General features: G+C 37.6%; 2 protein-coding genes across 2 annotated transcripts; both read left to right on the top strand.

Moving 5' to 3' along the window:
• Positions 1-2,814: 2,814 nt before the first annotated feature.
• LOC126612195 (uncharacterized) lies at positions 2,815-4,772 on the top strand. Its single transcript, XM_050280546.1, has 4 exons — positions 2,815-2,960; positions 3,066-3,126; positions 3,246-3,284; positions 4,636-4,772. Exons 1-4 carry the CDS (start codon positions 2,853-2,855, stop codon positions 4,734-4,736), a joined length of 309 nt encoding a protein of 102 aa, XP_050136503.1. The 5' UTR covers positions 2,815-2,852; the 3' UTR covers positions 4,737-4,772.
• A 2,632-nt stretch (positions 4,773-7,404) lies between these two features.
• LOC126612190 (agamous-like MADS-box protein AGL29) lies at positions 7,405-8,235 on the top strand. The gene has a single exon (XM_050280537.1). The coding sequence runs from the start codon at positions 7,405-7,407 to the stop codon at positions 8,152-8,154; it is 750 nt and encodes a 249-aa protein (XP_050136494.1). The 3' UTR covers positions 8,155-8,235.
• The last annotated feature ends 14,891 nt before the right edge of the window (positions 8,236-23,126 follow it).

Here is a 23,126-nt window from a genome sequence, read left to right as displayed (position 1 = left end):
TTTTTTTTTTCCAAAGAATTTAGATATGATACGCATCTGGATAGGTGTCTTTTGGACTTGAACCTTCTCTAGTCAGTACTTATATGATTTAACTAATGAAGCAGTGAATTTAATATCTTGAACTGAACATATCACATCTTGACACATTTCAATTCATACGGTTGTGTTCATTTTGATCCTGAACATATCCTGATTTCATGAGACCTTTAGAGAATTGTAGCCATATCGATTCTCAAAGATGTGACCCCACATCAATCTCATATAGGTAATGCTAATTAAGAATAGCCTGTTCTATTCATCTTAAACATAAGATATTAGCATTATTAAGAATAGCGATTCAGCCTCTACATCTTACAGGTAACACACTGTTTACCATCATAGGAATGAGTAAGGATTGTGTGTTTCTTACGTTGAGTTTTCCTTAACTAGTTTGCCTATTAAACCTAGACCATGGGATCTCCAATTAGCTAGGTTAGGTTTCCGTCAAGTTGTAACTCATTGAGTTGGCTTTAAACCAATTCCCCTCGATGTAAATGCCACTTGATCCTTGGATAGGCTTTTTGTCAAAGGATCGGCAATATTCTCCTTAGATTTAATATAGTCAACGGAAATAATTCCATTCTTGAGTAGCTGTCTAATGGTTCTATGTCGTCGCCTTATATGTCTCGACTTCCCATTATATTTAGCATTTTTGGCTCGACCGTGTGCAGCCATACTGTCACAATGTATACATATTACAGTCACAGGCTTGGGCCATAATGGAATATCTTCCAGAAAATGTTAAAGCTATTTAGCTTCATCAGTAGCTGTATCTAAGGCTATAAACTCTGATTCCATTGTCGAACGTGCTATACATGTTTGCTTAGACTATTTCTGCGACACAGCTGCTCCACCAAGTGTAAATACATATCCACTTGTGGATTTACTGTCTGTGCTCCCTGACATCCAATTTGCATCACTATATCCTTCTAATACTGGGGGATATTGAGTGTAATGTAAACCATAGTTCATTGTATGCTTTAAGTATCTTAATGCCCTTATTAAAGCATTCCAATGATCTCTTCTAGGATTACCTGAATACCTACTTAGTTGACTTATTGAATAAGCAAGATCAAGTCTTGTACAATTCATAATGTACATCAAGCAACCTATAACTTGGGTATACTCCAATTGAGATACACTATCTTCTTCATTTTTAGTAAGTTTATGAATGTGATCAAATGGAGTTACTGCAGGTTTACAATCATAATGTTCATATATATGAAAAAGAAGCGATGGAATTGTTATTTTGGTTTCTGAGCTGACTGCCATATATATAATGGCATAATGGAGCAGTTAAAGCCGTTCATGTTTATCTTTAAGAACGGTTGTAACTGTTCACGTGATCAGTTTTATCCTTTCGGAAAAAACTGAATGCAAAAATAAAAAACGTAAAAAAGATACTTGTGTTTTTCATCCATCCGAGCCCCAAGGCCCAAGACCCATCTTTGACATTTAATATATGCACCCAAACCCTCCAAGTCTAAGGCCCAAGGTCCATGACTTTGGCCTAATTTCTTTCAAACCATAAGTGTGGGAACACACATATAAAGAGGATTTGTGGAAGAGGAATGGGCGATGTGGGACTAATGGTCCCTCACAAGTTCACAAGTTCCAACAACTAATGAGGGGCGTGTTGTAGAATAGAGTCTCATTTCAGAGAAATACCAAAATAATATATAGCTTATAATTGCAAGATTCACTTCTAATATCATTAAGACCTTTTGTGATAAAACCATACATCTAGTAATTAATAGGTGGTCAATTGTTGGAGGCTATTTGTGATAAAACTCCACACCAAATAATATATGATTAAGTTAAAAACTATACCAATAATATTGGTGGTGAGCTGTACTAAGCCTACGGTTTATCAGTCACTTTTTTCTTTCCTACATAGAATTGTACTTTGGTAACGGTAGATAAAGAATGAAGTGTATTAAGTTAGTGTGATATTGTGCACTTTAATGAGAGAATCGATCGTGCAATTGAGCTAACACCTTGATCTCTTGGTGTGCTAGATATTGATCAATTAATCTCATAGTGTGTCTGCTAAGCACAAAGCAGTTCTTAAACATCATATTCCCACGTTTCAGTTTCCCATTCTGTTAAATTGATGAGCAGTGTTCGATCTGACATATATTGTCTACACCACATGATAATTTAGACCCTCCAAATCTTCAATGATCAATTAGTATGTTTTCTTCTGAAGAACATGACTCAAAATCTTATATAATTTCCATAAGCACATGCATCTTTGGGGACACACTTAGGGCCCGTTTGTTTGACAGGATTAGGGAGGACTGGACTGGACTAAACTGTAGTCCCTTGTTTGGTCTGCACCAGGATTAGGTTTAATGACCTTAGGTTGGACTCGCTCGGATTATACACCTCCTTACGAGTTCCTAACGAGGATCCCCAATTTCGGGCGGACTCGTAAGCCCTGAGAGAAAGACGCGAGAGAGTCACTCGTCCAAGAACCTACGTCACTCGTCCTCCTCGTCCTCATCTCTGTGTCTTCCCTCATCGTCGTCCTTGCCCTGCTCCTTCATCGTCGTCCTCCTCACCCTCATCTCTACATCTTCCCTCATCTGCATCTGCTCGCCCTCATCTGCTCCGAGTTGTCTGGTAAACTTCGAATCTTCGATTTGTTTTGCAAATCGTGATATTACTGAGCTTCATTTGATTTTGTTGTTTTGGGTTTGAGAAATTTTCAATGATAGACCTCTGCACTTGAACAAATTTAACTTGATTGTGCTGCTTTGTTGTTCATACCTTGTGTGGAGGTTCTGAGACTTCTGAGTCTTCCGACAGGGATGGAAAGAAAAGTGACCTTAGATGATTTCAAAGTTGGATCTGTTCCGACTTTAATATACATCCCGGACTTCATTACGGATAATGAACAAACCATGCTTCTAAATAAGGTAGAAATCCCTCTTCCTTACATATTCCCTTCATCTTTTACAATGCTTTATTGATTTTTTTTTAACCTGAAATTCTTTGTATGTTGGCTTCATCCTGCTGTATAGATTTATGAAGGCCCAGTATCAAAGTGGAAATCATTAAAGAATAGGAGGTTACACAACTGGGGTATGTGTTTTGTCTAGGTAATAGGTATATGCATACTGATTTTCCATGTAATGCCTTTGAATTTGACTTACATTATGCATATACAAATAATGGAGTTAGTTTTTTCTTTTGACTGACAGGCAGTATTGTCCATGAAAAGGGTCTTCTGCCACAGGATTGTAAGTTAGAAAGAATATCTGTCTTCACAAATTGATATTGACATTGATATCTTTATGTTTATTGTCGTTACCCTTTTTGGTTTTGTGCGATATTGACATTGATATCTTTATGTTTATTATCTTTAATTTGTTTGATTTTGTGCGGACAAATTTATTGTCATTCGTGTTTTGTACTTGGTTAATAGTTTGTATCTCATCTAAAAAAAAACTAGTAGTAGAAACATGAATAAGCAGATGGTATAACTTGGAACTTCCTTGTTAATATCAAGAAAGAAAAAAACAAAACCAGTGCAACATGAATAAGCAGATAGTATAATGTGGATGGAAATTGAGGAAATAATTGTAAATAAGATGGTTTTCTTCAAGAGACTTTGTGCTACAGGTGAGGAACATGGCTTAAGGTGGAGGGTCTAGAGTGGTAACCGATTAATGTAGACGTAATTAGGTGTCTTGAAAGGTCTTTTGAGGAGGAATAAGTTTGGAGGCAGTGTTTGATTGTGCTAAAGAAGTCTCACAGTTTGTATGGTTCTCTTATGGAAAGATTTAATGATTCTTGGGAAGTAAACTAATCAAGCCATAGTAGCGAAAACCATATGACACATCCTGGTTTATTGATTGGCCTTTGGAATTAGCTTTTGACCTCATTTTGTAGATTTTGAATGGTGGTTGTTACCAACTCCCACCAAAGGAAAATATACTAATCAAACTGCTCATGCTCAAGAGCATGCTTATCATATGTAGTATTCATTTTCGGCAAAGGTATTCTTGGAGTTTAGGGATAGTTTTTTTGAGGCTATATCTTATGATTGGAGTCGTGGTGTTTTTAATTTTTGTTTTCTGTCTTATATTGTAATGTCTAGCTTTGTTTTGCAACTACTTCTTGAGTAGTATAGACGTTATAGATAGTGTACAACTTTCCCCCATATTATATTGATACTATTTCTTTATGAAAGTAAATTTCTTTTCAGAAAAAGTATAAAGTGCACTAATATCACATGGACTATTTGGCGTGTGAGATTTTGCCACCCCCAAAGAAAATAGATTTACAATTGAACAAGTCATGAAGTTATTGCCTCCACATGGAAAAGAAAAAAGAAAAAAACTATTGACTCTACAAGCCATAAATCATCTTTAAATATGTACAACTTTCCTGGTATGTGAAGACTTGTTTAATTATTACCTTGGTATGTGAAAATAATTGTGGTGGCACTCCTTGTAGTAAGTGCAAAGCTACTGATGATAAAGCAATCTTTAGGCAGTTCTAAAATTCTATGTGATTAAGCAATTGTTAATAGTATTTTCATTGTTTGTTAATTCCTTTGCTCAAAACAATAAAATCTCTTTCTTGCAGTGCCATCATGGCTAACCAAGATTACATGCAAGATATATGAAGAATCAGGGCTGTTCCCATTGCCAATTAATCATGTCCTTGGAATGCTATACTATAGTTAACTGGCATTTTGTAAAATATCCTGGATGAAAGTTTGACTTGTCACAAGTATCTTCTTATGTACTTGTGAATGATGTTTTAAGAGTCAATCAATGACAAAGATTGGCTTATCACAAGTATCTTCTTATGTACTTGCATTTGTTGAAGTTGCATGTATTGGGCACTCTTCTTTTTCTTCTTTTGGGTGATAGAGTTTAAACCAAGCTGCATTTGCAGATTAAAAGAGCTTTAGAGAAGGGATGTGGATTAAAAGAGCTCAGGGTTTGTGTATACGGATCCCATAAGCCAGTGATGGCTTAGCTGCAAAAGCCTTTATATAGAATAGAGTTGAGAAATTCCATAGTTCAAGTTCCCAAACACTCACTTTGCTGCCTGAATGTGCCTTAAGGGGTGGGGAGTCTCATCCACTTGAAATGTAATGTTGGTCATTATATGATAAGCTAAAGAATTCTGAAAATTTATAAATATTTGATCACCAATTTGCCATCTTAAACTCAACTATAATATGTTCCAATTCTATTAGCAGGTACTTAAAACAAAACAATTGTCCTGTTTTTTTTAAGATTCATAATATACATGGCAAAAATATGCTCCAATTAACCCAGATCATGAGATTTGTAGCATTACTCTATTACACGACAAAAATTTTAGGGCATTGGGCACATGTATTGCAGCTATTAAAATAGAATAATAATGTAGTCCTAGTCTAAGCGAACACAAATCTGGTGAACAATACTGTTTTCATTATCCTGCTTCTTAGTTCAACACTACACCAAACGTTTCACTAAGTTAGTCCAGCTTAGTCTAGTCTAAGCCAGTCCAGCTTAGTCCATGCAGTTAGTCCAGTCCGAGACAGTCCGGTGCAACAAACGACCCCTTAGCTTATTATAATTCACAAGATTTTTAGGATCTTTATTACCCACGAGAGGAAGGGTGGGCACTGCTGGCAATTGCAACACGTTAATGCGTACCTTCAATATGTTCATAAAGTAATAATAGTTAGTTTGAACGTTTGAGCTCTGATTTTGAATTATACGTCTGGCTCACACACAATTTTTTTTGAACGACTCTTCACAAGTAAATTCTATCAAACCTCAGTTGTAGTAAAATACATTTAATACTGTTTTTGTTGTGATATAAATTCTAACACATATGTGATTGTGTAAATTCTTGATAGCTTTGGTTTACTCTTTATGCTAGTGATTCTTTCTTATTAGGATTTGCATTGAGCATGTTTCTATCTCCTTATTGTTCACTTTTGGCACATACAATGGGAAATACTCATCCCAAAAATTCATCAATTCTCTCTCTTTCTTTGCCGCACCCTTCAGAGGAAATAGGCCACAACACATTATCAGCACGCTCTTAACGTCAATCTAAGGAAATTCTGCTACAAACCAGTTCACATGATCTAGCATTGCAATCTAGGTTCTTCTAAACATTGTCTTAATTGTCGATATTTTTTCAATCTAATTGCATAAAACATTCACCATTGAGCATGAACTCTTTTTTTTTTTAAATTTTTTATAGCAGAATTATATATTCTACTCAAAGTATTGTTTGCAATTATACTATTATTATTGTTATAATTGTGGTGAATTGTACAGTGTGAATAAGAAAAGAAAAGGAAAAAAAAGTAAAAATTGTGCTAGATGTTGAGAGTTGTCCCACATTGGTGAGGAACAAGGTCTGATATGTGCTTATATGATCTTGAGCCACATTAGTGAGGGACAAGGTTTGATATGTGCTTATATGATCTTGAGCTACTCCTCATATTACCAATTGATTTTATGGTGGAACCTCAATTTCATCATGGTATCAGAGCTAGGTTGTCCACGTGTGAAGCTCAACGGCCACACGCACTCCACGTCACCCAGTTGTTGTCCACGTATAGGCTTGAAAATTCGCCACACGTGTGAGTCGTGTTGAGAGTTGTATCACTAGACTCACGGCGAAAAGCCATGAGCTTGTGCCAAGTCGAGCCGAGTTGTCTAGGCCATCGCCTGAAACCGTGAGCCGTGCCGATCATTTCTCTGAGCGAGATGTGGAGCTGAGCTCTCACAAGCTCAACACAAAGGCCTTCACATATTGATAGGAAAAGAGTTATGATTAGGGATGGGCTAGCAACTTGAGTGGTAATGATAGGAAAGGGATTAGGATTACGGTAATGGGGTAGAAACTTCAGTAACATTGATAGGAAAAGGACTAAGATTAATGGGCTAGAATCACATAAGCATAAAATTACATAGAAAATAGGTAATTATCACCCAAAAAAAGGTAAGTGCATATTTTTGGGTGAGATTAAGTACTCTGGTTGAGTGCAAAACAGGATTAAGAGATTTGTAATATCTTTGTATCCATATTTTTAGCTTAAACTTTAGAGATCACCGACCCAAAATCCCACCTTGATCTTATGCTTCACAATCAAGTCACCGGTTCTTACCATTATATATACCAGTTGCCTTCATAACAAGACATACCAAAGTCTAGAGAGCTTACCCTATTCTCTCCAAAATTTCTCAACAATATTCTAGGGTTTGCCATATTCTCTCCAAGATTGCACAATAATATTCTAGGATTTTGCCTTTAGTTTCCTTCCCTCTAGGGTTTGCCATTAGTTCTCATTCCGTCTAGGGTTTTCCATTAATATCACCACCGCTATTTCTAACAATGGCTAAGGGTCCTGATAATAAGATCACAGACAAAGATATTGCTAATGGGAAAAAGGAGAGGGAATGTCGAAGAAGGGTTGAAATCAAGAGAGTTGAAGACAAGAACAAGCGTCACGTGACCTTCTCCAAGCGCAAAAGGGGTATTTTCAACAAAGCCGCGGAACTCAGCGTTTTGACTGGCGCAGAGACGGCTGCAATTGTCGTGTCAAGCAATGGCAAGGTTTTCTGCTTCGGAAGCCCCTCCCCTGACGCGGTCATTGACCTCTACCTTGGCGACAATACCTCCTCACTACCGGAAGGTCAACCAGATAATCATCTCCAAAACAACAACATTCACCATTCTAGTAGTAAAAAACAAATAGAGGATTATGTGAAAGCTTCGAGACGCTTGAAGGAAGCGAAAATACTGAAGGGTGGGAAGAATAGTAATAATAATGGAGGAGAAGGAGGGGAAACAGGGTGTTCTTATGGGTGGTGGGAGAGGTGGATTGGGATGATGAGTAGTTTGGAAGAATTAGAAGAGTACAGGGATGCCCTGTACAAGTTGAAACACAACGTGGAGGTTCGAACTAATCAGATGATTCGGGAAACTAGTCCTTCCAATCACTTTTCCCCACTTTTGTTTATGGATGATATCTGGAGTTCTCCTGAATTAAGCCAGGGTCAAGGGTGGCCCCGGAATTTAATTTCTTCATATGATATCGATGTAAAGAAGTATGATTGGAACGGAGTTACCTATCTTTTGTAATCGCCAAGGCTTTTGGTGAAGGGTTTTTAGCTGGATAGGGTTGATGACTTAACAGGTTATATATATGGCAATTATCAAGTAGTTTTATCAAGTATATATAGTTGGTTAATAGTTCTTTCAATTAATTAGTCATATATGCATGCTGCTTGATTTGAGGTTTTTTTTTGTTTAAACGATTTGAGGTTTGGGATGCTTTATGCATGTTGTACTTTTATCTGTAGTTTATATGAAAAATATAAAGTTATTATAGGAATGTATCACCTGGTGACTTAAGGAAAAGATACAACCCCTAGAGTTTTATATTGCATTTGAGAGCAAAAGTGAGTTTCATTGAGAGCAAACTTCGTGAGGCTTTATAAACCTAGATATCATGTATATTTTAGAACATGTTCATTGTTCTTCTTATATATTTATCTTCGTTTTCATTGTTACACAGTATGATGCTAGATCACCCAAATTACGTTTATCGTATACTGAATCTTATATGGCTATAGCTCAAAGGTTTGATATAAGTTTCCCTAAACAAATGATTTGGGATACTCATTCCGATTACTTCTTACTAGGCCTGGCAATTCCTGACACGACCCGATAACCCGACACGACACGACACGAAATTAACAGGTGTTCGGGTCGACACGATAACGAAACGGGTCGTTATCAGGTAACCCGATAAGCACCTGTTAAGATAACGGGTTTGTTCGGGTATACACGTGGGTAACACGATACACGATAAGCAGAATATTAATTTAATAATTTATAACCCTAAAAAAATACTATAATAATTATATATATATATTAATTTAACAATTTTATACCCCTAAAAACTATAATAATAATTATATATATATATATATTAAATTAACTATAATAATTATAATAATTATATATACTATAATAATTATACCCAAAATATTAACTATAATAATTATATATATATATATTAAATTTTATACCCCTAAAAACTATAATAATTATACATACAAAATAAATAGATTTAAATCTACTTAATAAATAAATATATATATATACACACACACACCATTGAACTTCATGGGATACGAATTATACGAAACTAATTTCAATGATCCAACCGTCAAACATGTTTGTATATACTTCGAGATCGCATACGCCAAAAATTGAAAAAAACAAACATTTAGAGAGCAAGTAACGGGACAAAACTTTTCGATGGTTATAAACGAAAAATCATGATTTAACGGTTATTTTAACTCCGATTTTGATGATTTTTTACAACCACACTCCTTGACCCTATATGAATACAATGATTGAATTCGATCTTCAATTTAAAATATTTACACTAGTGGATACCACAAAATCTTATGTTATACTTAATAAAAGTATGAATAAACTCTTAAGTATTAGTGAATCTATTGTTTTGATGGGATACTCATTCTACAAAACTAGTTTCAATGATCCAACCGTCAAACATGTTTTTATATATTTTGAGATCGCATACGCCAAAAATTGCAAAAAAAAAACATTCAGAGAGCAAGTAACGGGACAAAACTTTTCGACGGTTATAAACGAAAAATCACGATTTAACGGTTAATTTAACTCCGATTTTGATGATTTTTTACAACTACACTCCTTGACCTTATATGAATACAATGATTGAATTCGATCTTCAATTTAAAATATTTACACTAGTGGATACCACAAAATCTTATGTTATACTTAATAAAAGTATGAATAAACTCTTAAGTATTAGTGAATCTATTGTTTTAATGGGATACTCATTCTACGAAACTAGTTTCAATGATCCAACCGTCAAACATGTTTGTATATATTTCGAGATCTCAAACGCCAAAAATTGCAAAAAAAAAACATTCAGAGAGTAAGTAACGGGACAAAACTTTTCGACGGTTATAAACGAAAAATCACGATTTAACGGTTAATTTAACTCCGATTTTGATGATTTTTTACAACTACACTCCTTGACCTTATATGAATACAATGATTGAATTCGATCTTCAATTTAAAATATTTACACTAGTGGATACCACAAAATCTTATGTTTATACTTAATAAAAGTATGGTATAGTACTATTGTTTTATTTTTTTTCATAATTATTTTGGTAAACTTCTCATAATTTGAATGATTTTTAATGTTTGGTTTTTCTATGCTTAGTTTATGCAGAAGATAGTTATGACGTGGAAAACCTTACTGAAAACATCATCAACATAACTCTTGAAGGCAATAGATCAAGCCAAAGTTCCAATGCAATTTTATGATGATCGATGTAAATCGAGGATTTTGTAAATTGAGGTTTAAACTTTTGAGAAAGATTTCACAACCTTGAAAACAAAAACTGTTTCATTTTGCATATCCTTGCACATTTAAAATTTGTAATAGATTAGTAGTGTATGTATTATTTTTTTATTAGGCTCTTATTTTCGAGTGTAGATGTAGTACTTAAACGACAAATGTGTTTTAATGTTTTGAAGTAATATTTATGTGGCAATGTGTGGTATGTGCAAATTTAAGAAAAAAAATATATTTTTCTTAACGGGTCATAACGGGTCGGGTCACTTTACCCAACGGGTAAAGTGACACGACCTGTTAAGGACCCGTTAAGATAACGGGTGTGACACGACACGACCCGTTAAGATAACAGGTGTTACACGAACACGACTGACACGACCCGTTTGCCAGGCCTACTTCTTACTCTTCGCTTTGGGTTATGAGAGTAGCTAGTTGTTCTGAATTAGACAAGGGTGGGAGTATAGTTATCATATTGGTGGTGTAATAAATACATGTGTCTGTGTGTGTGGTTTGTTATTTTCTCTAACTTCATTATGTATGCATACTGAATGTGTCCAGTACGAGGTTTGGGATGCTTAGTTGTTCTTTTATCTTTTAACTCATATCATAAATATATGGATATATTTAGTTTTTTCTATCTTTTTGCTTGTGAGATTTATGCTATTGTTGATTCTTGGATCAATTGAGTGTATGTAACACTCATCTTATAATCATTTTTGTGGATTCTTGCATGCAACGAGTGTATATAAGACTAATCTTATAATCATCTCTCACATGTTGGTTACCAAGCAGTTATTGCAAGATAGAGACATTGATAATACACATCTTATATTGTGCTAGTATTTTTTCTGTGATGACAGGTTTTGTAACCTAGGAGACTAGGAAGTTGATTGATGTAAATTTCCTAATCATCAGTACTCCTCCTGATTGTTATATATCCTCGCTTTTGATTATGGATGATGGTATAGTTTTCTGGTTACGAGTTTATTTTATATTGGTGATGATGTAAATATAGCTAGGTTGGGATTAAGATCTTATAAATGTAACATATGACCATATTTGATATGGAGAAGTAGGCTAGACTAGGTTGGACTAGCTAAATAACAAGATCTATTGTGCAATGAAGGAAGACTATGAGTGTTGTCTTCTAATTTGGAGGGTTAACATGGACTACTCATAAGTGATGCCTAAACATATCCTCCCTAATCCCACAATTTAAAAGGGGATTAATGGGATAAGTTTTTGGCATAACCTCTTCGGAATATTCCATCTTAAATTCTTCAAGTTGGAATATCATATCCATATTCTTCATTGATGGTACATGAAATCTAGTGATTTAGCTAGCTAGTCGAGTCTAGCCCCATACATCAAACGTGGCCTATATTACTATGAATATGGATGTGCTTTTCGCACACCTTTTTAGCCTCTTACATACTCTTGTTTATCTTGGCCGATGATTCTTTTTTATTTATTCAATTCAATGGCCATAAATAATGAGGAGTGCATGTGTTGACCCTAAAAACTACTTAGCTTACGTGGTGCGCATGCCGAATAGCTAATGAGCTAACTACGTCCTTCAGTTGAATGCGGGGCGTGCCAACTCATTGACTGAGCTCGATCGGTGAGTAAGTGAATGTTGTGGTGGTGTCAAACGTGCTACTGACTTTTGTTATCTGAGCAATTGCGACCGAGGAAGAAACTCATCTAGGCCTTTGGGCTCTAGAGCCAGAAGACAAAGTTGCTAGTTACTTCGAAGTTCAAATAAGGTTCGGCTTTCAATGTGCCAAACACCAACTAGGAACACCTCACTTTAGGCGAGAAGGCTAGTGAGATGACCTCTTTCAACAAGTACTCAAAGACTCCTTGTTGGTAGCAACTTAGATAGGTAGTCAACCAAGCTCGATCTAGTGTTGTTTCTACAAACTGGAAGGTGTTCCTCGATCGCATGACTCTACGGATTCAGTGTTGTTTATACAATCTATAAATGTCATCGGTTATTAAGCACAGTGCTATTTATACAAACTAGAAGATGTGCTTGACGAAATTAGGAAGGTTAGGGTTTTTCTCAAAGATAAGAGGGTTTCGCGTAGAGCGAGAATTTGCATAGCGCGTTTGTGTGTTAAGTTGAAGATCCCCAAATGTTGCAAAACCTCTTCTATTTATAGGAGTGGTTTTCATGTTGATCACCTTATGTCGAGGTAGAGTCCTATCTGGATTGTATTCCTTCAACATCCCTTGATCCAATACCACTTCATTCTGATCTCTGGATCGGACTTGGCCACTTCTATCAAAACTTCGAACTTTGAACCTAGTCCATTTTCTGTATTTAATTCATTCTTGGTCTTGATCAGCTATGAAGGTTGATTCTTGGAATATTATGAATCTTATCAACGTTCATCCTGATCCTTAACAATTTTACTCGATTTAGGACTCAACCAAATCCAAACTGACTCCCCAAGAGTCAAACATTGATTAGGATTTGGCTACCCCACCTTGGGCTGATGTGGTCTCGAAGAGCTATCCTGGGCACTGAAAGTCTTCATTCTGGGCCGAGTAGGCCGAGCTCAAAGTCACACTCAGTCCAAACCCAATATTTTGAGTCCAAACAGTATGAGAAGCTAAAAAGGGTGTGTAAAAATCACTTTGGAATGTACTTATCTTTTGTTTGTAGATGATCTGGCTTTGATGGAGTCATGGAGGGTTTTAGAGCTTGCTAGTGTTTATGGATATTGTTTATACCATACTTGACCAATCCCGAAACTACCAAGCACCGGTCAACGTTATACCGTCAAGGACCCAGAAGAGTTTCCCTCTAACCAAGAAACCAATCACAGCGCAACACGTGTCAACACTAAGAGGCCAATCACAAGGTGACACATGTCAACATCAAAGGCCAATCACAGCATGACACGTGTCAAGGCCAGAACAAAGCTAGAAACTCTCTTCTATAAAAGGAGATCATTCTCCCACAATAATCCCGAATGTCATTTGTACTAAATCATTCACTAGTACTCACTGAATGAGAGCTTAAACCTATGTACTTGTGTAAACCTTTCACAATTAATGAGAACTCCTCTACTCCGTGGACGTAGCCAATCTGGGTGAACCACGTATATCTTGTGTTTGCTTGCCTGTCTCTATCCATTTACATACTTATCCACACTAGTGACAGAAGCAATCTAGCGAAGGTCACAAACTTGACACTTTTTGGTGTACCAAAGTCCTCACCGATTTTGTGCATCAACATTTGGCGCCGTCTGTGGGGATGACACTTATTCCCACTCTCTTCAACTTTGTCAAGCTGGTTTCCACCATTCGTACACTCTCTTTTGACCAGGCATCCCTCTTCAACATATGGAACGAAGAAAGCCACGGCACACAGAATGACACCCTTCTTGCACCTAGTGCGAAGCAACGAAAGAAGAAAGGAAAGAAGCTCGTTCTTCAAGCTAAAGTCGATGTGCTGGAGGCTCAAAACAACAAGATAGCAATAAAGAATGAGATCCTCCAAGAACAATATGAGAAGCTCTTTGAGACGTTCCATGAAACTATGCGTACTCAAACACGCGAGCTTATTGCCCCTGTGGACATCAACCATCATCTGGGTACCCCCCAACACAGAGGGTCACTTTCCTTCGACATGGGTATCCCTGATGAGGAGCGAGCTAATCATTAAAACATTGATCAACAAGAGACTTCTCTCAACCCAGCTGCTTCGACCCGAAGCAGGAGAAGTGGAGGAAAACACCTCCTTGCAGAAGGGTTGGAAGGATCGAAAGCCGTTTATCGTGACTGCCGAGACTTCGTAAAGCAACGTCGAGAGAATCCCCTCCACATAAGCTTGAAGATCAATGACCTAAGGGTTTCTGAAAGACTCAGTCCCCTCCTACGACCCAGGCCAGCTGCCCATCTAAGGAAGGAATGACAGGTTCCAGAGGAACATGAAGGTACATGGGACTCGGAGGTATTCCGACAGACTCGCTCTAGAAGTCAATACGGTGAGTCCAAGGAAAAATCACATGCTCTTACTCAAACTTTCCTACTTCCGAAAGACGATGGAGACTTAAGGAAGAAAATTCCAGTGGTACATGACTTCACTCAGGACCCCATTGGCCTACAGCTCATTGAGGAAGTAAACAAGTTGAAGGCCGAACGTCAGGCCGAGATACCTGATTGGAACCAACCCAGGCCTGGTCCTCTCACAAGGAGGATCCTCGACACCCCCCTTCAAGCGAAGACAAAACAAAAGCTTGGTTTACAACTCTACACTGGAATGAATGACCCGATTGAACACCTTAACCTCTTTGAGTCCACCATGGCATATCGGATGCACACCGACGAAAAGCGATGTCTTCTCTTCCCTTCCACCCTCTATGGCGGAGCTCTAAACTAGTATTGTCGTTTTCCACCGAGACAGTAGACTCATTTGAGGAACTAAGGAAACTGTTTGTCTCTCAACACATCTTCCAGACCGATTGCTTACATTCTGCAGATGACTTGTACACTATTCATCAGAAACTGGACTAGTCACTATGAGAGTATGCCGATCGCTTCAGCCATGAGTATTCTCGCTGCGCTGAGGTATATGACAAGACCGCCCTCAAAGCCTTCACGACAAGCCTACGTGATTGCTTCTTCAAGTACATGATTAATGCCAACACTTGGAAGACTTACCCTGAGGTGATGGCACAAGCTTACAACCACGCCTCCGCCGAAGCAAAGACATACCAAGGGAACCCCCATATGGTTAACCCCTATCAACAAGTGGGAAGTGGAAGTCAAGTTCTACCAAGTGAGGAGTTCTTGGCCATTCAGACATCCATTGCATCATCTCCTGCCTCATTTAGCTACTCGCTAAGTCACCAAACATATTTGTCTCTTGGTAAGAGGAATGATTTTTACTTTCAGCAAGCCCATTACAACAAAAGGGATAAAAGTTTGTATCAAGACAACCAGGGGTGAACGTACCGTCGACTATTATGACTATGGGGCCAAGCCTTACTCTTTCAAAGTGGAAGACTAGGAATTGAAGGAAATGTTATTATAAGAAGGCATACACATTACAAATGTTTTGACTCTCAACCGCTTGAGATCTTTTGTCACACAAGCCATTCGGCAAATATTTAAAGAAGAGGGAATTCAGACAACTTCTTCTGAGTCTTTTGCATTCCTAGCACTGGAACACTTGGTCTACGCTAACCTACCCCTATACTCCAACTCAGAGCTTTAACATGCGTACTTTGACACAAAGTATGTGATACTAAGTGTTACAACCAACGTGGTTCACATATCGAAAGCATGGATCCCTTCATGCATAGCAACACATTAATAAGCATCACTCATGTCAATCAACATAAACATCATACATTCCAACACATTCATACATAAACATCATACATTCCAACACATCCATACATAAGCCAACTGTGCTTCGAAAAGGTTCAACATACTTTGTGTCATTTGACACTTGCTACAATGTGCCTCGACACCATGCCCTTATTCTCACCAACCAGGTGATGAAATGTGAATAAGGAACTCATCTTCATGCCACCAACCAAGTGATGAAATGTACAACCCGTACTCTTCTTCATGCCACCAACCAGGTGATGAAATGTACAACCTGTACTCTAATATCATTTGGCAACTTGCCACTCATGCCACCAACCAGGTGAAGAAGGAACTCATCTTCGTGCCACCAACCAGGTGATGAAATATGATGAAAGGTGATAAAGGAACTCACATTCGTACCACCAACCAAGTGATGAAAGCAACTTACCATTCATTCCACCAACCAGAAGACGAGTGGTACAACTTGTACATGTGAACTCCTAGTATTCACAAATAATCAAAAACCCTCAAGTTTTACAACTCAACTAGAGGAGCACTTATGCCTATCAAGAGTTATAGTCACCAACAAAGTCTTATTGCAAGCCAACAACGGCTTCAGTGCGTGATATACGAAGATCAAGCTCTTCAGCCCTCTTACATCTGCTTCAGACATTTCTCCTCTGTAACAATGCAAACACTACAACTCGTAGAAAGCTTCACACACTCTTGATCAAGACTGTTCGAAGCAAATTCAATTTATATGGTTCATCCAAACCTTCGACTACTACAAGGTGTGGCTTGCATCACAATCTCTTGCTCAACAGTGTGGAAGCAAAATTTGTATATGTTGTCTCTCCCACATTTTTAAATTTCTAGTTTTCCCAAAAAAAAAAAAAAAAAAGGAAATTGGGAAATTCAACAGCTTCAACAAATGGAGGGCAACTACAATTCTCAAAAGCTTCACATACTCTTGATCAAGACAGTGTGAAGCAAAACCAATTTATGGTGCCAACAAAAGCTTCAACACCAAAGCTTCACCTACAAAGTTTCAACACAAAAGCTTCACCTACAAAGCTTCAACACCAAAGATTCACCTACAAAGCTTCAACTCCAAAGCTTCACCTACAAAGCTTCAACACAAAAGCTTCACCTATAAAGCTTCAACTCCAAAGCTTCACCTACAAAGCTTCAACACAAAAGCTTCACCTACAATACTTCAACTCCAAAGCTTCACCTACAAAGTTTCAATTCCAAAGCTTCACCTACAAAAGCTTCAACTCCAAAGCTTCACCTACAAAGTTTCAACTCCAAAGCTTCACCTACAAAGCTTCAACACAAAAGCTTCACCTACAAAATCTTCAACTCCAAAGCTTCACCTACAAAGCTTCAACACAAAAGCTTCACCTAGAAAGCTTCAACACCAAAGCTTCAACTACAAATGCCACAAGCTTCACACACTCTTGATCAAGATAGTGTGAAGCAAAATCAATTCATGGTACCCAACAAAGCTTCAACCTCAAAGCTTCACCTACAAAGCTTCACCAACAAAAGCTTCAACAAATGGAGGGCAACTACAATTCTCAAAAGCTTCACACACTCTTGATCAAGTGTGAAGCAAAATCAATTCATGGTACCCAACAAAGCTTCAACCTCAAAGCTTCACCTACAAAACTTCAACACCAAAGTTTCACCTATAAAGCTTAAAAAACAAAAAACAACAATATATATATATTCGAAAATTCGAAAATTCGGAAATTTAAAAAAAAATTCGAAAAAAAAATAAAAAATTCGAAAAAAAATTCAAAAAAAAAGAGGAAAGCCTAGGCCTCCCCTTCCTTGGGCCTAACAACTTTCATACCAAATACATATGAAGGAGGAGTTTTGGGCTACCACTTAAAAAGAAAAATAGTGAAGTTTTGTTACTTTGGAAACTTGGCTACTAGCAAGACACCTCTTTGTCAACTCCCTCGACCAAAGACTTGGGGGACTCCTACCATATGCTACTACTCTTCGGTACTTGGAAGTTTCACGACTACTCGGTGACTTGGATTTTTCAAGTCCCCAACCAAGAAATTTTCCACACTCGAGAAATTAAGGGAGCATTATCTCAACCTACATGCTTCACTCACAAAGCTTCAACATACAAGCTTTAACAAAAGAAAAAATTCAAAGAACTTAGTGAAAGAGACCTTGGTGTATTTAACATTATACGTTGAAATGAAGCAAAGCTTATTTATTGATACCTCCGATAAGTTACAAATATGTACATATACATGAATCAAAATAAACAAATAAGATGGAGTCTTCACAAAGGTTGCTCAGGAGAAATCTCAGCAGTCGGCAGAGCCCCAGAAAGATGAGGCACCAGAGGGTGATCATTCGGAGCCTTAGTACTGGGCAAAACCCCATAAGGATGAGGCATCGAAGGTTGATCATTTGGAGCTTCATTACGCGGTACAACCCCAGAAGACGAAGGCAATAAATGCCTTTGGAACAAACCCACAAACCTCTGATGATCAAGTAAAATCTGACCATCAGATTCCTGCAGCTGGTCAAGCTTCCTCTTCATGTTTGTAGCATAGTCATGTGCGAGCCTGTGCAACTGTTTATTCTCAAGCTTGAGCCCTCTGATCTTTTGTTTGAGAGACTTATCACTTCAGCCGCCAATGATTCAACTTGGCGAGTTCGAGCAAATAAGCGTTGGGCTATATTAGACACAGAACCTGCACACTAAACATTGAGAGCTAGAGAATCCCTAATAGCCAACTCATCAGACTGTTTGGAAAGTAATCTGTTTTCTTTGGAAGTGAGAAGGTTCATGGCCACCACCGCAGCGGTCATATCATTCTTTATCACAGAGTCCCCAACGGTAAGAGGACCAGTAAGGGATAAGAAGGATGAGCGCCATATGTTGTCTTGATCAGGCATGGTTGCCTCTTCACCAAAGTTCAAGTCAAAGCGACTATCGGATGGGCCAGACATTTTCAGAAATGATGAAGGAGAAATGAGGTCCAATAAATCTCTGAAGTACAAAAATAAGAGGAAAATTCCTACAAGCAATAACTCTCTGAACGTACTTCTTGCACACAATTGGTGCCCCTATAAAAGAAAGGGCAACATGGCCGTTGGTTCAAAAATCGAAGAGGCACCACTCTCCGGACTTCGAGAAATGGATTTTCCTGAGTAAAATCTATCGACAATCTCCACATGCAACATCAGCTCCTCAGGTACCACAAATAACTTTGCCAAAGATATCTGACAAAGTTTAGACACATAAATTTTGAAGGTCCAGCTACCCTACTATTACCCACAAGGGTAAAGCAACATCCCCACAGCTTGATAACTGGAAAGTCCCTATGTGTGTCAACCTCTGTACTCCATGGCAAGGCAAACTAGCAAAAATGCCCAACCTTTACTCACATTCGAGAAAACACTCCCAACATGATTGCTTGCTCAAAAATCGAAGAGGCACCGCTCTCCAAATCTAGAGAGCCAGACTCCCAACATGATTGCTTGCTCAAAAATCGAAGAGGCACTGCTCACCGAATCTCGAGAGCCAAACTCCTAACAGGATTGCTTTCTAAAAAATCGAAGAGGCACTGCTCTCCAAATCTCGAAAGCCAGACTCCCAACAGGATTGCTTTCTCAAAAATCGAAGAAGAACTGCTCTCCGAATCTCAAAAGCCAGATTCCCAACATGGTTGCTTTCTGAAAAATCAAAGAGGCACCGTTCTCCGAATCTCGAGAGTCAAATCCCCGACAAGATTGCTTGTTCGAAAATCGAAGAGGCATCGCTCTCCGAACTTCGAGAGCCAGATTTCCTTGGATAAAGCGTGTCTGCAATCTTCACACGCAACATCAACTTTCCAAATACCACATACCGTTTTTTCAAATTCTTGAGTCAGCCTTATACTCTGGAGGAAACCAAAAAACCCTCCAGCCCAGTTCAAGAATAAGCATGTGGAAAGTTACTTCTTCAAAAGCAAAAGTATCTTATATCATCTCTTCTCCATGTCTTTTTCTTTGTCCTTGTTGATGTCTACAGAACAATGAGAAGGAGAACAATCAGCCGGAACACGAGATCAAACTTTCGATCTAAGATTGACTGCTTGGAACTCTGATTGCTTACTTTGTATGTCACCTCTTTCGGCATATCTCCTCGCTCAGAGACTTGGGGGACTCCTACTATAGGGTTTGTATCGCACTTGACCAAGCCCGAAACTACAAGTAAGCTTCAAGTGAAATTGATACATTACCTTGTGCATCTCCATCGGTTAAAGATATCACCCATGGATGAAGGAAAAGTACTTCCAGAGAAGATGCCACATCTACTTATGAGACAGATAAGGCAAGTGAAAACGATACCACACTTCAGTACTTAGAAGTTTCGTGATTACTCAGCGGCTTGGATCTTGCAAGTCCCCAACCGTAGAGCTTCCCTCACTCGGGAATTTAGGGGAGCACTATTTGTACCATACTTGACCAATCCCGAAACTACCACGCACCGATCAACGTTATACCGTCAAGGACCCAGAAGAGTTTCCCTGCAACCAGGAGGCCAATCACAGCACAACACGTGTCAACACCAAGAGGCCAATCACAGGGCGACACGTGTCAACATCAAAGGCCAATCACAGCATGACACGTGTCAAGGCCAGAACAAAGCTAGAAACTCTCTTCTATAAAAGGAGATCATTTTCCCACAATAATCTCGAATGTCATTTGTACTAAATCATTCACTAGTACTCACTGAATGAGAGCTTGAACCTATGTACTTGTGTAAACCCTTCACAATTAATAAGAACTCCTCTACTCCATGGACGTAGCCAATCTGGGTGAACCACGTACATCTTGTGTTTTCTTCCTTGTCTCTATCCATTTACATATTTATCCACACTAGTGACCGAAGCAATCTAGCGAAGGTCACAAACTTGACACTTTCTGGTGTACAAAAGTCCTCACCGATTTTGTGCATCAACAGATATGTTACTAGTTTCATCAGTGTATATATACTTGGTTTTTTTAATTTTCTTTAACTTCATTGTAATATACATGTTAGATTCAATATGAGGTTCTGAGATGTTTAGTTGTTCTTTTATCTTTAATTAATATGATAAATAAATAAATGGATATATGCCATCATTATTCGTTTTATGTATTTGTGGAAAAATATTTGTATGCTCTTATTTCAATTGTCTAGTTTCTGTAAATCGTTGAAAAATTATAGCATGCAAAGGGTTTCTAGTTATATGTATTTAACACTATTTCAAAGCCATCTCTCACGGTAACCGTGCAGAAAAAAGAAGTAAGAATTGAAACCATTCTTATTCTTTATTTCTTTGCGATTACTAAAACATGAGTATTACAATTATTTTGATTCTTATCATCTCATGTGTTTCTTAACATATATGAAATTGAAAAGAGTGGTCCAAAGAGAGACTAACAATATGTTTGAACGAGGGAAATGAAATTAGAATTTGGATAAAAGTCAGAATTTATAAATTGACATGAACGAATTCCTTCGTTTAGATTCATAAATATAGAAATTTAGAATTTCAGCGTGGGAAAAAAACTTGGAATTTGGGACCTCCAATTCCCAAGTTTAAATTCCATGTAAATAGGTGTCATTTCTCAATTTCTATGATAGAGAGTTTAAAAATAACAATTTTGTATTCAATTCCATTGTTCTTTTAGGTTAACCAAACAAAAATATTCACAAATTCTATAAAATAAAATCCCGTCATTTTAAAATTTCTTAGAGCATTTCCAAATGAGATGTCAAATTTTGAACATAAAATTTGAATTTGACAACCTATGTGGCATTTTGACATCTTTCAAAATTTTACTCTCCACCCGGTATATCAAATTAAATATTATTTTATTACACTATTTTCTTTTCCTTTTATTTTATTAAACTATTATTTTATGCCCCTTCTTTCTAGACCTCTCCTATCATCTTTGTGGCGTTTTAAAACCCTAAAACTCACCATCCCAAGAGGTCCAATCTTTCTCCCTGCTAACCTCTCACTAAAGCCAATCCTTCTACTGCTCACTCATGGCTGGAACTAAGGACCAAGGCGAACCCACATTTCCAGCGAAGCTCAAACCCGATCTCAGCTGCGGCGACCAGCCTGACTGCCCCAACAAAACCCAGAAGCTTGAAGTTCCCGATAACAATTGTTGTATATCTGATTTGGCTTCTCAGGGGACCAAGAAGTTCGATCTCAACTGCGGCAACCTGCCCGACTGCCCTAACAAAACCCAGAAGCTTGAAGTTCTCAATAACAATTGTTGTAAATCTGATAAACAAATTAATAAAAAAAATATTTGACGCTGATGTCAAATTTGACAGCAAGGGGTAGAGTTGTTATTCCATGTCATTCCATATTAGATTTGACTTCTCGGTTGGAAAACATTGTAGCTGTCTTTCTTTACTGTTATTGCTGATTTGGACATTTTGACATCTCCTTTGGAGATGCTCTTAGTAATTTAAAATTTCTTCATCCAAATATAGTGTAAATATTGGTTCCACCTTGAAATTCCGTAATCCAATTCCTACAAAATAAGGATCAAAATGAGAGAACTAGTAAGTCACCCCATTCTGTTATCATTCCCCTATTCATGATTGTCCTCATTCTAAATAAGTAAACATGTTTCCCTTTCTACTACGCCTAGTATTATTACTCTTATAAATGAAAGATCTTACATTCAAATCTTGTAAATCGTGAATTTGATATCAAATTATTACGTACGAGCATTACGCGGCTTATGCTTTCTCGTAGGGGTGGGTTCAAAAAACCGAAAACCGAAAAAAACCGAAAATCAAACCGAACCGAAACCGAAAAAACCGAACCGAACGAAAAAACCGAACCGAATTGAAAAAACCGAACCGAACCGAATTCTTTTGGTTCGGTTCGGTTTTAGTGATCTAGAAACCGAACTAAACCGAACCGAACCGAATTAATTAAATTAATTTTTTTATTTAATTATTTGTTTTGGGTATTATTTTCTAAACCCAATTTGTAAGTTAAAATGTGCTAAACCCAATGTGTTGCCAAACTTTAAGCTCAAAATATTTAAAAAATGCCTATAAAAACTCTAAACCCTAACCTATTATTTATCCCCCATATAAGGTTCCGGAACCAAACCTCCTCCAGAAGTATCTACATCCATCTCCATAGCACTGCCTACTTCTGTCCTAGCTTTCTTTTCCAAATCTACTCTCATATAACATGTAACAGAATCCATAAACATTTATTTCGGGTAGATTACTTGGGTAATTTGTGATGGAAAAGAATCTAACACACACTAAATAAATCCACCCACGCATTATTTTTACTAATCAAGTTGTCAACATGCAATT

Source organism: Malus sylvestris, chromosome 17, assembly GCF_916048215.2.
Source record: "Malus sylvestris chromosome 17, drMalSylv7.2, whole genome shotgun sequence".
NCBI lineage: Eukaryota > Viridiplantae > Streptophyta > Magnoliopsida > Rosales > Rosaceae > Malus > Malus sylvestris.
Note: the sequence above shows the minus strand (reverse complement) of the source record. Positions and strands in the feature narration are given on the sequence as shown.

Excerpts from the sequence above, each read along its gene's own strand:
- LOC126612195 (XM_050280546.1), top strand. The coding sequence starts at position 2,853 with ATGGAAAGAAAAGTGACCTTAGATGATTTCAAAGTTGGATCTGTTCCG. Across the intron at positions 2,961-3,065 it reads AAACCATGCTTCTAAATAAG|ATTTATGAAGGCCCAGTATC; the intron begins GTAGAAATCCCT and ends CCTGCTGTATAG. Across the intron at positions 3,127-3,245 it reads TAGGAGGTTACACAACTGGG|GCAGTATTGTCCATGAAAAG; the intron begins GTATGTGTTTTG and ends TTTGACTGACAG.
- LOC126612190 (XM_050280537.1), top strand. The coding sequence starts at position 7,405 with ATGGCTAAGGGTCCTGATAATAAGATCACAGACAAAGATATTGCTAAT.